Source organism: Odontesthes bonariensis, chromosome 23 (genome assembly GCF_027942865.1).
Source record: "Odontesthes bonariensis isolate fOdoBon6 chromosome 23, fOdoBon6.hap1, whole genome shotgun sequence".
Lineage (NCBI taxonomy): Eukaryota > Metazoa > Chordata > Actinopteri > Atheriniformes > Atherinopsidae > Odontesthes > Odontesthes bonariensis.
This window is the reverse complement of record NC_134528.1, coordinates 13,374,667-13,388,679: the sequence shown is the minus strand read 5'-3', so window position 1 is coordinate 13,388,679 and position 14,013 is coordinate 13,374,667. Positions and strand designations below refer to the sequence as shown.

Genomic DNA, 14,013 nt, shown 5'->3' with positions numbered 1-14,013 from the left:
AAGAGGTGTTTGTACTGATATGCTGTGATATGCTAGTTTTCACCAAACATGGCACATTGGATAGACAATACAATGTTGTGCACCGTAATATTGTCCTGTTATGGACTTTAGAGTCTAGAGATGTAGTTCTTGGGGTTTTTTTTGCAGTTTCTCTCAGCATTACACCATCTGACCTTGGGTTATACTTGCTTAATGCCCACTTCTAGCAGCTATCTTGAATGTTTTTCCACTTAAGAAAATCTCTCTCACGGTAGAATGATGGTCTGCAAATTGACTGGGAATGACTTTATAACCCCTTGGCAGACTGGGGGTAAGCAACAACTGCTGACGTCTTGATCTAGACCAGCAAACTGCCAAAATCACTGCTGTTGTAGAGGTGCTCACATTTGCGGATGATCAATTTATTGACTGAATTTGTTTAACAGCACCCTGCTGCTACTTATCATCCAAATTTTTATGGAAGCAGTGAGGTTGGACTTACTTATTCACAGCCTTCTTCTGCATTTTGGGATTGATTTTGTTAAATAAATATTGATATATTGACCTTTTAATGGTTAAGGTTCAGTGTACCAAATTTTAAGACCTGGTAAGGACCAACCAGATGGTTTCTTATTATGTCCCATATATGTAAAACCTTTTTTTACATGGCTGTCCTCCCAGTAAGTACAAATCAACACTAACATTCACCTGATATACGTGGACCAATATTTACTCTTTGCAGTGGTTCTCCATCCCTCCTTTTGGTAAATAGATCACAGTTTGTTTGTCTTTTCTTTCTGTTTGGTAGACAGTAATAATACTAAATAATAAAATAACAGACAGATGACAATTACAGTATAAGGGTGTATGAAATTTACTATGAGAAGCTCACAATTAAATCTAATTTAGGACAATCTTAAAGAAGCTATAAAGGCCATTTTTCACTTTATACACCTGGACAGTCATTAGTAACTCTGTAAGACAGCAGGAGTTTCTATTTCACTGGGAAACAATTTTCTAATGTCACAGCAGTTCCCTCGTAAAGTAAAGCTTCAGACCCGTAAAAAACCATAGCAACACCATTTTCGGCAGTTTAAGTTAAGAGGCTGAATTGACCGCTCGGTGTACTCCAGAAACTCTGGGGGTCATGCTGCCGTGATTGGCATGCAGCCTTGTTCTTCTGCAGAGGCGCAGCCCCTTTCTGTGTGCTCATGTTTACAGTGCCGAGGACACAGCCAGCAGGTTACAACCACTGAATCATTGTCACAACTCTGACGCATGAAGAAAAACAAAAACTGCCGGCAGCTCCCATTCAAAGATGCTACACAGTCCAGAAGAGAAACGCTTTGGCTTTTGGTTATACTGAATCGCTTTTATAGGTGCCGACTGATAGTTTAGAAAAACTGCAACAGGGCTGTACAGCACTCATTTTATATAATATTGTTATATTTTGTTGTGTTGATTTAAAAAAAATAATAATAATAATAAATCACTGTTTGTGTGAAAAATAAAAAATAAACACAAAATGAACAAACTATTGAACAAACAATTCCAGTGACAAGAATTTAAGCCGAAATGTTGGAATATGACAACACCGTTTGTGCAGTTTTGATTGTCAAGTAATCTCCACTTAATCTGACAAAATGACAGAAGGGCACAAATAACTCCACGCTTATTTAAGATGTCAGAAATCAAAATACTGGGCTGACAGAGAAATAATGAAGCAGATGACACCATGGTGCTCTACAGCTTAAGCCATACAGTAGACAGAGGCTATATTCATTTGTCTGAGCCTGGAAAATCAGTTTACTTTCTATGGATCACATAAGAATGTATTGCTCTTTGGTCTTACTGAAAATGGTTTTCACTCTGCCCTGCCATCCAGACAGTAACATTCAGCGATTACTTTTAAACAACACGTTTCACCTGCAAGAATCCAGGCAATTAGGTACTTTAAAAAATAAAATTAAAAAACAGTGTGACTTCATAAATTTACGCACCAATCTGCATCATAGTTTTCCCTTGGTTTATTAGGCACAAAACCTATGCCTATTGTCTTGGACTGGCACAGAGCCCACAGCGGAGGCTGCATAAGTGACGTGCACCAACATGAGCGACAGTATGCCCGCCGCATTTAGACTCCCAAAATACTGGCTGACTACCATTAGCGTTATCAACAAACCTAATAAATCTATCGCATAATACACTTCAACATTTTCCTTTGCACTTTTTAGGCCAATATCAACAATTAAGACAATATGACATGCTGTAGTAAGAGAAGTCAGACAGTGAAAATACTGCCATCGCAGCTCATTTCATGCATTAACCAAGCCTGGGCCAATATCAAGTCAAACAGCTCTCCCATTTCCTGTCACGCAATATTCTGAATAAAGCCATGAACAAAGTCAACATGGAGGGGACACTGATTTCAATCAATTATCTGATTTTCAGACCTAATCTTCAATCAAAGTCTGATAAAGAAAATTCTGGGATTTGTATAGAAACATGTGTTAGACAATAGCTGCTTGAAACATGTAAAAGGCTGAGAATGGCGTTTTACCGAATTGTGGAGTTGGAGTGGCAAACTATTTTTTATTGATTTAAGGTCTAAAATCACACATCCAGTGTGATGCAGTGGGATTGAGTGCCTTACATAAAGCGAGTAAAAGCTAACCCCAGCCTTCACGCTAAAAGATTATAAACAGACCTACTACGATGCATTAGCCTTGAACTAACAACTGTTCTGCCGTTAATATAGTAATGCATCTTCTCGAGAAGCCAGAATTTAAGCAGAACTTAAACTTTGTACAGAACCATGGGGAAAGAGAGTTCACTAATCATTAAATCCTGCCACATTTTTTCCCTGGTAGTTATACAAACTTATCAGAGACAGCTGGGATTAATGAATACACTAATACACCATTGCAAAAGCTCCACTGAGTCTCTCCCTCTCCTGTTGGCTGGTTCATGCAGCACTAGTATATTTTGACTGAATGTTTGGCAGGACTTACCGTCCATGACAATTTAGGTTGCACAATTTGATAATATTGGTAAAATTCGTCCATAGCTGGAAGGCGACTGCAATATTTAATATCTGCAGTGTACGTTTGAGATTTCAAATCTAAGCATTGTGCTTTGCTTACAGCCAGCTCTGTTTGACCCATAAGTGTGGTTCATTTGAGGTGACCTGAGATCTGTCAATCACTGCGCAGACAAGCCCTCGGTGTCTGGGAGAGAAGAGCACTGCTCAGTTTCTTATGATTGTCTTACATACTTGGTGAGTGTTTTAATCATCTTAGATCTATTCCTGCTTTACAGTAACCTGTAGTTGAATAAGTTTTAAGTTACATATCTCCTGTCTGATCAAAGGCTTGAATTAATTCCTTCCTGGTGATGACACAGCATTAGTTCTGCAGGATAAATTGAATCTCTCTGGCTTCTACAATCTCCAAACCCCCCCCCCCCCCCCCCCCCCCCCCTTTTTTTTTTCTTTTGCAAATAAATAAAAATGAAACCATTATCAAACATCTACCGTCTCGGTCTTAGCTTTTATTTTCATAAACATCTCAGATATGCCTTATGGGGAAAATAAAGAAGGAATCAACAAACTTATCAATGAATAAACAGTCGGAAATGCTGTTTTCCCCAATTATATACTGAAATGAGAAATAAACAGCACAAAATGCCATCGTGTGTTTACATACTATTGACGATAAAAATACACATACCTCAAATTCTCCTTTCGTGTACTTGGCGTCGGGAACACTCACAATCTCATCATCAGCAAACTCTGGAAAACCCTGAGGATGAAAGTCGTGTTTTAGTTGGTTTAGGGTGGTCTTAAATACTGCAGGCCTTAATGAAACGCAGAGAACACTAAAGGATGCTGCTTACATTGAAGTGCCAGAGGGTCAAAACAGCAACAACCATGGCAGTCGTGGTCCTGCCTTTACCGTTGGAGCAGTGAAAGACAAAGGCCGAGTGGGAATCCTCAGCCAAAGCACCCTTCATGGCCATCAACAGCTTATCAAAGTCCTGACATACACACACACACACACATATATATATAATTAATATAGAAATGTACACAATTTATAAATTGGCTTTGTACACAAAGTCAATTTAATATGAACAGTTACTATCCATTTTACACATTATGAAAAAACAAAAAATTAAATCGATCCTAAATTAAACAAGGTGTCCAAAGCTACAGAAATATTAACAATTTAAGAAATGATAAAAACGCATAAAATACAGATATGATTAGATTATTATATCAAGTTGGTAACCTTAGTAAAACGCCAATAATTTTAACCACTAGATGGAGCACAAGACTTCATCATTGCTCACTTCAACACAACAGCTCCCACTCATGCTCTGCCTGCATCGAATGTCTGGATGTTCACATGGTGTTTACATGGATGTGCGTGTTTCAGCACCCCTCAGTGTCATTACCTCCTCCCTGGGTGTGCTGCAGTCTGGAATTGGGATGCGTCTGTACATGAGGCCCTGGTGGGAGCTTTTGTGCTGGTTGAAGATCTCCTGAACAGTCGAGCAGGTTTTAAACATCTTCATCTGTTTCTCCTGCTCCAGCGTCACCTCCAGCCATTTCTGAGCTCGCAGAATCTCCTCCATAAGGGACGTCTCTAGTTTCTACAAATCAGGAGGGGACACAGTTTGACTTTCATAGCTTGAAACTAGAGCCAATTCTCTCAGGAACTCTTGGCGATTTATCTCACTAAAACAGCCCTCAAAAGCATCCGAAGAGATTTTCCTTCTACCTCTAGCAGCTGTGGGTCACATGTTGGGACAAAGATGTGCTGGTCTAGACACAAGGGTTCCCTAGGAGTGAAAATCTGTCCGTTTCCTTCAAGCGCCAACTCCTCCTGCAGGTTGACCCACAACACGTGGCTGTGCTTCCTCTTTTCATCAGTCAGATGGGCCAGTACTGCTCCAGCAGCCTGCACAGAGCGCATGGATGATTAAGGCAAAGAGCTGGAAATCCAGCATGAGCATCCTGTAGTGGTTGTGCAAGTCTCCATAAAATAATCATGAGTCATTCCTATGAGTCTGTTTGTACTCATGAATATTCCCAAGTACAGTGATGCATATTGATGATCATTACAAAATTGTCACTTTAATGTGGAAATAATGGTGGAGAGTGAAGAGCCAGCCTTCCGGGAGTCATGATTAAAAAGAAATTCTGATGAATTATATCACCAGCTCCTTATCTTTTTTTCCGGCTTAAGCTGAAACCTCTAATAAGCCCAGCATCATCCACGTATTGTCTAAATGGAGGAAGCAATAGCTTTAATCTAAAAAATAAATGATAAGTGGAAATCTTGCTAATCCTCTTTTCAAAAAAAAAAAAAAAAAAAAAAAAAAAAAAGCATCAGTGTTTATTTGATTAACTAATCAGTGACCGTGCAGCACCTCTGTTGTGGGCTGAGCCATTCCATAAACGGGCATCTTGGGTACTCGTCTGAAGTTGGCTGCCTTCATCTCTTTGACTGTGCTGAGCACATCAGGAGCCAAGTACTCATCAGCGACCTGCTCAGACACATGCACTTCTACATTAATCATAACACGTGACATGCAGTCACTGTGAAGATACAGATGAGAGGTCAAAAGGTAAGAGTGGGCAGCTGGTTAGATGACTGTATAAAATAGATGAAAGGAGCATCCGTGAAAGGGAATTCAAATTGAATTGAAAAAACAACAACAACAGCAAAAGCATTGCCACAGAATATTTCGTTCTGGCCAGAAGCTTACATACATTCACCCTAAGTAATTATTCTTGGGAATATTGGGTTGTTTTTGACTTTTTTGTGCCATTCTTTTTTTTTTTTTAGACAAAAAAAATGAGTAAATAAATGAATACATTCTTCAGCATTTAAGTTTAATTTCAGATTTTTGGTTCAAAATTACACCTTTGGTGTAAAGAATCCACTCAGACAATTACCTCAGTGGGGTTGAAAGTTCCAATGTCAACGTTGGTGCTCATGACTGACTGCAGCTGATGTTAGCGCTTTGCTAACAAAAAACGGTCAGTCGGACAGCACCAAGTGAAACTGACTCACACGCCAAAAAGAAAAGTCTGAGTAGTTTCGAGCAAATCAGGGAAACAGGATTGCTGGTCTACGCAGGTCAGTGATGTCCTCTTGGAGTCACGTCTAAACACCTGCATATCTTCAGTCAACAACTGCAGATGAGTCAAAATTATTGGCAGGTAATGCCAACCAGCAAAGCACCGATCAGCCGCTCAGTGCAACACCAGACAATTTTTTCACTTTTCTCTCTGCTCCATTTGCACTTGGCTCCATCAAACAGATCAAGTACCTAATACTCACACCATGGTTTCTTACTGCACTAAAGTTTAGACGTTGTTCCTCGGTTTTAAGTTGCTTTGGATAAAACTACCCGTGTAATCATCCCATCGCTACACTGCACAACTCTGACGTTGCTTCACCAAAATGGACACCAGCACGGACCGCTGTAATCCAGAAATCTTCAGCATCACTTGAAAACCATCAGCTACAACATATAAACTCGAGCACAGCTGGGTGCTCAAAAAACAATGACTATAAACATACATTAAAGACAGCCATGCAAGTGATTGAGCAGGACAACAAAAATATGTCAAACAAATGTAAGAAGACAAATCCTTCACCAGAAGGGTGTTTTGATGAATGCTACAAGCATCGGTTGCGCTGTCGTTATATTCTTTAGGCTGTATGTACATGTTTTGGCGATGGCTTTTAAAGAACCCACATTAAGTTAGAATGCATGCATCAAATCAATGTGTTATTCCTTTGACAAAAATACATTTTTACAGTAATTCTGCCTCAGAAAAAGAGGAGTTCAGAGATCACAGAGGGCCCAACTTTGCCCCGACATCATTACCATGATGAGTTCATGTAAACTTCTGACCAGAACATTCGTAACCTACATGACTCTAAAATTACTAAACACTAACATGTTTTCAATTTTACTTTACATACAAAGATGTATTTAAAAAACTGAAGAAAAAAACAAATCTGATGAAAATAAAAAAAATTTAAAAAAAAAAACTATAGTAAACATGAAAATAAGTCTGTTGGTGCGTTCCTAATTTCCTCACCAGCACACGGGCTCCTCTGGTGACCAGCTCAGCTGGAGCCGACAGCTCTGACAGATCCATGCAGGCCAGTAACCTGTACAGCCAGGCGTGGCAGCACATCCACTGACTGAAGTTGGACATAAAGGCAAGAGGGTACTGCAAAACACAACAGAGTTACAACCTGATTGTTTTCATGGTATCGGTGATGACATTTTCAATGGAAAAAGAAAAAATGTACCTGTTCGTGAAGGTAGGCATTAAATACAATCAAGTAAAAGTAGCGCTCCAAGCTCTGCACGGTTCTGTTGAGAAAGTAGTCTTTGGTACTGCTTCCCTACAAGAAGCCAAACAGAAGCCTCATCACCCTCATCTTGCAAATTTTCCACAAATATATATATATCATTAATCCATTTACTTGAGGGCTTGCACGGATAAGGACATCATCAACGTTATCGTCTCAGTGAGCTTTCACGCTGAAGCAACAGCTGTAGGAAACTGTTCGTGGCACGACATGCTGCCTTTGATCACAAATGCTACAAGCTGCTACCATCAGCAGAGAATGAAAGGATCTTCACTAACCTGAATTTGATAATCTTCTCCAATCCCTTCCAGCTTACTCTTGTTTTCGTACATCGCTTCTTTTATGTTGTGCATTTCGGAACACAGGCTAATAGCCTGGTCAACCTGCCAAGGAAAGAGACAAAAAAATAAAAATAAAAAATTAAGACCCGGTCGACCCTCTTTCAAAGAGTCTTAGTTGAAGATCCCCTCAGGACATGTCTCTATAAATCCCATGTACATATTGAGAAGTTTATTTCAGAGAAGAAAAAACAAAAACTCTATCATCAGTGTAACTACCATACTTCTTCTCTCATCTCTAACAAGTCCCTGTTTCCTCAGGTTTTTTAAAATACAGAAATTGTCATTTGAGGGGGCCTTTAAGAAATGTAACAAACACACTGATTTGGTTATACTCTGCATTATCAAACTTCTTTGCTTTTGTAGAGGAGTTTTGGACCGATGATATCTATGATCTACTTTAAAATTGTTTGTCAACATTTTTTTTTGCATTTTTGTTTGTTCTCTTGTAATCTGCTTCACCTCTTCCATGAGCTGCTGTCCATTAGGCAGCTTGCTGATCAGAGACTGAATGACCTGGAATACGGGTCTGGGCTCCGAAGGGGCTGTCTCTTCAACTCTGCAACACAAAGCAAATAACTAAGATAGGATAAAAAAGATGAGATAAAAATAAAGATATGATTTTTTTTATTTATTTATTTATTTTTTTATTTCCCGATTTCTTTATGGCATCTATTTGGTGCTGAGCTCTTACTGGGGTTGTGAATCCCCCTTGAGGCGATTCATGACTAGTGTGCCCAGGATCATGGCGAGGTTGGTGCGGCCAACGCCCACTTGGCAGCTGAACAACAGAGCAGGCAGCTGCCGGGACACATTGGGGCCCAGAGACAAGCTGGGACTCTCCTGGAAAACAGAGCACATAGGAAAATAGAGCTACAATGATGGCAGGCTATACTGAGCAACACTGTCATAGCATTAAGCTGGGAATGGTGGGATGATCATGACACGAGCACAAAACATGACAATATTCCCTGGGGAAAAAGGTTTTGGGGGACATACAGATGTAAAAAGATTGGATCCTGAGTTTTAGCCCCCAAAAAAAAAGAAATCTATATTCAATCAACTCGGAGCAGTAAAAAAATGTATTAAGAATTTATCAAGAAATTAAGAATTGAGCAGAATGCAAATACGTGCTTAATGGGTCCTTATATTTTTCATTTTGAAAATACTTGCGTTTGATTTTCAAAAAGGCTGACAGAAAAGAAAGAGGATTGTGTTTATGCTCTGGTCCAACGCGCTGTTAGAAAAAAGAAAAAAACTTTCCAACCACAGGGAACTGGACCGGCTGCTGAAAGTCAGTCCAAAAAAGGGCAAAATGAGGCAAAGAGAACATCCTATAAGAGTGAAGGGCAGGACGCAAACCAGACAGAGCAGACTGAACAGTGGACATAAAGTGACAACAGACTCTTTTTTTTCAAACTATCACATTTATTAGTGATTAACTGCACAGATTTAAAAATGGATTTGATAAAAGCCAGTGTGACCCTCAAACTACCTCAGTGAGAAAATCCAGATACTCTCCAGTATTCCAGCCATTAATAACTTTAATAGCACATCGCTACAAGACCTTAACAAGCAAAGCACAACCAAAAAGGGCTATTTTAAATGGTGGACTTGCACTGACATTTTTATATGAGCTTACCCTGAGTATGTTAACAAATGCATCAAAGTCTTCTTCCAATGGCGCTCCCTCCATTGGGAGTGGTAATCTGTAGTACCTGCAACGCAAGAGATTGTCACTGCGAGTTGAACCTGCAGCCTGTGTTGTGTAAATATCGTGCTTATGTAGGTCAGAGCACACTGCACATAAACAAACACAGGACCTCAAGACTTAACAGGTGAGCCTCCTCACGTAGTGTTTACTTATCTCCTCGGTGAAAAACTGGGCCCCCCTCTGACAATCCACAAGGGATGATGGGAGAGATTGGAGTTATGGGGGTCATTGCTGTTCGCTTAGTGACCCACCGGGTAGTTTGAGGCTATATACAGCAACATAATCGTGCTTTCATTTGAATACAAGAGGCTTCAGTTCTGTTCCCTGGGAATAATACATTCTCGTGCCCTGAAAAGGTAGCATGCGAGGGGCTCATGTCAATGTATCTACTAACAGGATGCAGTGATCTTTAGTTTTCATGACCCACTTTATTAAAAAAAATAAAAGAAAGCAGGGCAACCAGCCTTTGCGCAAACAAGCGACACTATTTATAACCTTCCCTGCATGCTCTGAGGCAGGCAGCCACTCGCTGCGCTGTCTGAACTGATGTGTGAGCTGGCTGGCTGTGGAGCTAAGAGCTACTAAAGGAACAATGTAAACAACCTGTAGGCCGGCATAGTGAACATTGGCCTCTTATAGACCTCTTCAGTCACGTGGATGTCCTCCTCACACGTGATAGGCATCTTCTGTGGCTCATCTTTAAAGAACTCAATGTCGTTATAAACGAAGAAGATGTTTTCGTTGAGCTTGGCGAAGTCATGGAGCTGTGGAGGAGGGGATTTAATACTGCTGTAATCAATAATGTGCTGAAAAGACTTCCTTTATCATATGTAGAAGATGATTAAGTATAATGTTTGACACCTCGTTTCTGATGGTGAGCTCCAGGTTTTCCACCATCTCCTCCCTTTCCAGTCCATGAAGGTTCTCATGGAGATTTTCCTTCCTCCGAGGGGTGTACGGTACAAAGTCGTCGTCCTTGTGGAGGAACACCACCGGCTCCTCTCTTACACAGAAGAAAATAATCTCCTGTTTGATAAAAGAGGAGCAGGATAGGCATAAAATAATACAATACCAGAGCGAATCGTTGTTGCCCTGTACCAACTAAACCCCTTCCCAGAGTAAATGGAAACAATCTGTTGTCAAATGAAATGAAGCACACGAGCTTAGAGAGGCCTAATATATAATTTTGTCAATTTCATTTCAATTACAGTCGGTTTTTAGCTGCTGTAAGCAGGGACATACATTTTCCACTGGTACAAAAGACCACAACTTTGTTTGCTCAGTTCAGCAATTCAGCCACAGCCTCCACTGAGTACTTGACTCCTCAAATATTTACTGACAACACTAAGGGAAAGAGGTAAGACAGAGTTACCCAAGCACCAAGATGGCAAAAATAAGATCTTACAGGGAACATGTTAACCATATGTTTCGGCTTAAGAGTGACAGTCGGAAATTCTGGCTGGACAAATGCTTTATGAAAGAAAATAACCTCTTGTCCTTGTGCCTGGAGTCTCTGGAGGACCTGTTTGAAGCCATTCAGGCTGGGCTGACCCATCCCATACAGTGGGTAAGATCCCTTCACTTGGCGGAAGTTGGGCACTCCATAGCTGCCTGTGGTGTTGAGGACGTCTGCCTTACTGTACACATCTTGAACCATGAAGTACTCCCCCTGGAAACACATGCGACATTAATCTGAACCTATCTGACAGCATTTCACTCGTTAATTCATACATGTGAAAGTACTTTGACACTGGAATTTTATGCCTCCATCTGTGACAGAAAATGACTGGTTTTTGGCCTATTAGTTCTTGACCCACAATCAAAGTAATCTGAAAAAGGTTCAATCCTCTTCCTCTTTCTGTTAGCAAACAATACAACGGACACAGTCCAGTTACTTTGTTGTCTCAACAGGTTAAACCTCGGCTCTGACGCCTCCATCTTTGGTGTTTCCTCTAATGACCCTGAGAACTTGATGCGCTACAACTTAAGAAAGCAAGGGCAAATAGACAAAATACAAGCATAGTCAGAAAATACCCTCACCAGCCTGACAACACATTCACAACATATAGACAAAGTGGTTTAAAGAGAACACAACCTAATACAGACATGGGGCCAATATGGTTTCCAGTTTCCAATATAATTTTAGCATCATAAGCCTAAATCTTTCACTTTTAAAAGTTTGCTGACAACTTAACATGGCTTCCCATTGTTTGGATCTGATTCAAAGATTTGCTAAGCTCTGCATGCCATAAAACTCTTCTTGAACTTTTTTATTCAAGATCTCTTGTAGCTAGTCTCTTTAGCCTTAGTCCGAAAAGGAAATGAGGGCAAAATCAAATATTTGTAGCAATGACAAAGGGGAAACTGGAACTAATCCTTTTCCTAAATATTTTTCAGCCGTCCATCGTGTTGAAGTAGCTTCTGACAGTTTATAGTTACATAACCTGAGAAGCAGATGCAGCCTGTTGTGACAAGAAGCAGTGCAACAGCGAATTTACCTTTGATTTATGCGTTGCTTTTTTTTTTTTTTTTTTTTTTAAATCACTTCAGTATTATTTAGACAGAACAAATTAACAGTAAATAATTTCACAGCACTTTACAAAGAGAAACTCAACAGTTTCCTTTGAGAAGGCGCTTTGAGAAGGCGCTTTGCAACGTCTGTGTTGGATCAATCTGGATCCTACCCTGTAGCCGAGACGACTGAGTTTAGGTGAGCATTTATACCTGTGCGCAGCTGTGTCTGTATCATTGTGAACCCACAGCCAAAATGCTGGTGGCTGGTCTTCTTAGCATTTTACTTTAATAAGGGTTTTTTGTTGGAAGCACCTGCTTGGCGTGGAGACGCGCTCAAAACAAAGAGGAAAACATACCGTTTTTTTGTGGAGATGATCTTAAGGTAAAGCTAAGCTGACCTACCCGCACATGTTAACAGAAGCTGTGGGTTAACCCTGACAAAACACTGCGGGCCTGAACTGCCACAGAAGAGGTGAAAGAATAGATCAAAGCCTTGATAGGAGGGTGAGAACAGTCCTGCTTCAATGGCTGCCTCTAATCATAAAATGGCGCATGACAATGTTTCTACACCACTCTGCAATTTGGACATGTTAATGTGAAAAGAGCAGACGTAAAGACAAGTGAGATGACTCCACAGCTCTCTGTGACACAATGGTGTCTTGGTGCTCCTGAAAGGGTGGTGCCGCATGTTGTTCTTACCTGCACCAGGTAGTGCTCGGGCATAGAGTCGGATATTCGACCAACTTTGTAGTTGGCCTTGAGGATGTCATCGTGAATCTGAAATTCCTGTCTGCAATTATATCTGAACAGATAAAAAGAGGTAAGTATTTGCTCGGCCTCGAGTGACAAAAGAGATGATAACGGGGGGCAAACGTTGCACCTTGAGATTGGGGGATGTCTCCACGGCAATCAAAAAGGATTAACACCCATTTGTGAGAACGCAGATTTGAGGAGGAACTTACGTGATGACGACAGGTGCAACTTTGTTGGTGATAATGGACTTGGCCTTGTTGTTGTGGATGTTGACTGTCTGGTAGGGGTTCATGCTAAGAGACTGCCTGCTGTCAGCCATCCCGTTGCCATGGACACTCTCAAGCGGCGACGCTACAGAAACAGGCTGTGGTGCGGCACTGGCAGTTGTACCCATGCTCCACAAGCTGCTGTGAATGACATCGCAGAGGACTCAGAAACAGGAAGCAAATAGTCGCACATACAGCCAGAAGCCTGCACACAGTGACAACGAGGAGCAGAGTTTTTTTTGTTGTTTTTTTAAATGCGACTGAAAGTCTCACACTTTAATAATGATGTGTCAAAAAAAAAAAAAAAAAAGGCTGATACTTGTCATGTTAAAAAAAAAAAAGCCACAATTTTTTTTTTTTTTTTTTTTTAAATCGTAATCAAAGATTTTTTTTAAAACTGGCATATTCAGATCACCAAGCTAAAAAGTGACTCTTATCGGGCTGTTTTAGGCCTGTTTCCAATTGTCAATTCCAGTGATTCTAAATCTGATTTGTGCCACGTCAGTATACAGTGCATATCGGATACCATGCAGCTTTTTGCTTACATGCTTGAACTGAGCGGCGTCATCATAAACCACAGTACTACAGCACTGCTAGGAATAGCCACTGGAAAAGCAAAAGCAAGCAATTTTCTTGTCCTTCTCACTTTTTTCTGTAAAGCTGGACAAATGTTTGCAAAACAGTGAAAGCTTCCACTTCAGAATCATTGGTGTGTCTCAATCTAATGTCCTGATCTGTCCAACAAATAAGATTTTTTTTTTCTCTTCGTGTTGTTGACACAAAGGTATCAAGTGCACGTGCATGCCGTTTCAGTGGCCTGTAGCATTCACATGAAAGTCTAATGTAAGACTTGTGAAGTAAATGTAGCTTTAGTGCCTCCATATTTCCCCTCTCATCCGTCCTCCTGCCTGTGACCCAGAAACTGATCAGCAAAAACATTTTAAAGGATGTCTCAATACCAAACATGCACCCAAGAGGGAAAACTATGACAAAGGAAGCCTGCCAGAGGAGCTATACACGAGGATGCACAGCTGTATCCTTTCTGGAAG

General features: G+C 40.6%; 1 protein-coding gene across 6 annotated transcripts in view; it reads right to left on the bottom strand.

Moving 5' to 3' along the window:
* pald1a (phosphatase domain containing paladin 1a) overlaps positions 1-14,013 on the bottom strand; it is a 61,177-nt gene that overhangs the window by 37,790 nt on the left and 9,374 nt on the right. For 3 of the 6 annotated variants that reach the window (XM_075457425.1, XM_075457426.1, XM_075457428.1), the window contains exons 2-17: positions 12,908-13,105; positions 12,645-12,747; positions 10,921-11,100; positions 10,293-10,457; positions 10,035-10,195; positions 9,360-9,435; positions 8,412-8,560; positions 8,180-8,276; positions 7,658-7,762; positions 7,317-7,412; positions 7,100-7,234; positions 5,413-5,529; positions 4,761-4,940; positions 4,435-4,632; positions 3,874-4,014; positions 3,708-3,779 (exon numbers count right to left, since the gene is read on the bottom strand). In XM_075457425.1, coding sequence (XP_075313540.1) covers positions 3,708-3,779; positions 3,874-4,014; positions 4,435-4,632; positions 4,761-4,940; positions 5,413-5,529; positions 7,100-7,234; positions 7,317-7,412; positions 7,658-7,762; positions 8,180-8,276; positions 8,412-8,560; positions 9,360-9,435; positions 10,035-10,195; positions 10,293-10,457; positions 10,921-11,100; positions 12,645-12,747; positions 12,908-13,092 — 2,160 coding nt within the window. In that variant the 5' untranslated portion in view covers positions 13,093-13,105. The remainder of the gene's footprint in view (positions 1-3,707; positions 3,780-3,873; positions 4,015-4,434; positions 4,633-4,760; positions 4,941-5,412; positions 5,530-7,099; positions 7,235-7,316; positions 7,413-7,657; positions 7,763-8,179; positions 8,277-8,411; positions 8,561-9,359; positions 9,436-10,034; positions 10,196-10,292; positions 10,458-10,920; positions 11,101-12,644; positions 12,748-12,907; positions 13,106-14,013) is intronic. The other 3 variants (XM_075457427.1, XM_075457429.1, XM_075457430.1) reach the window with 1 other exon arrangement.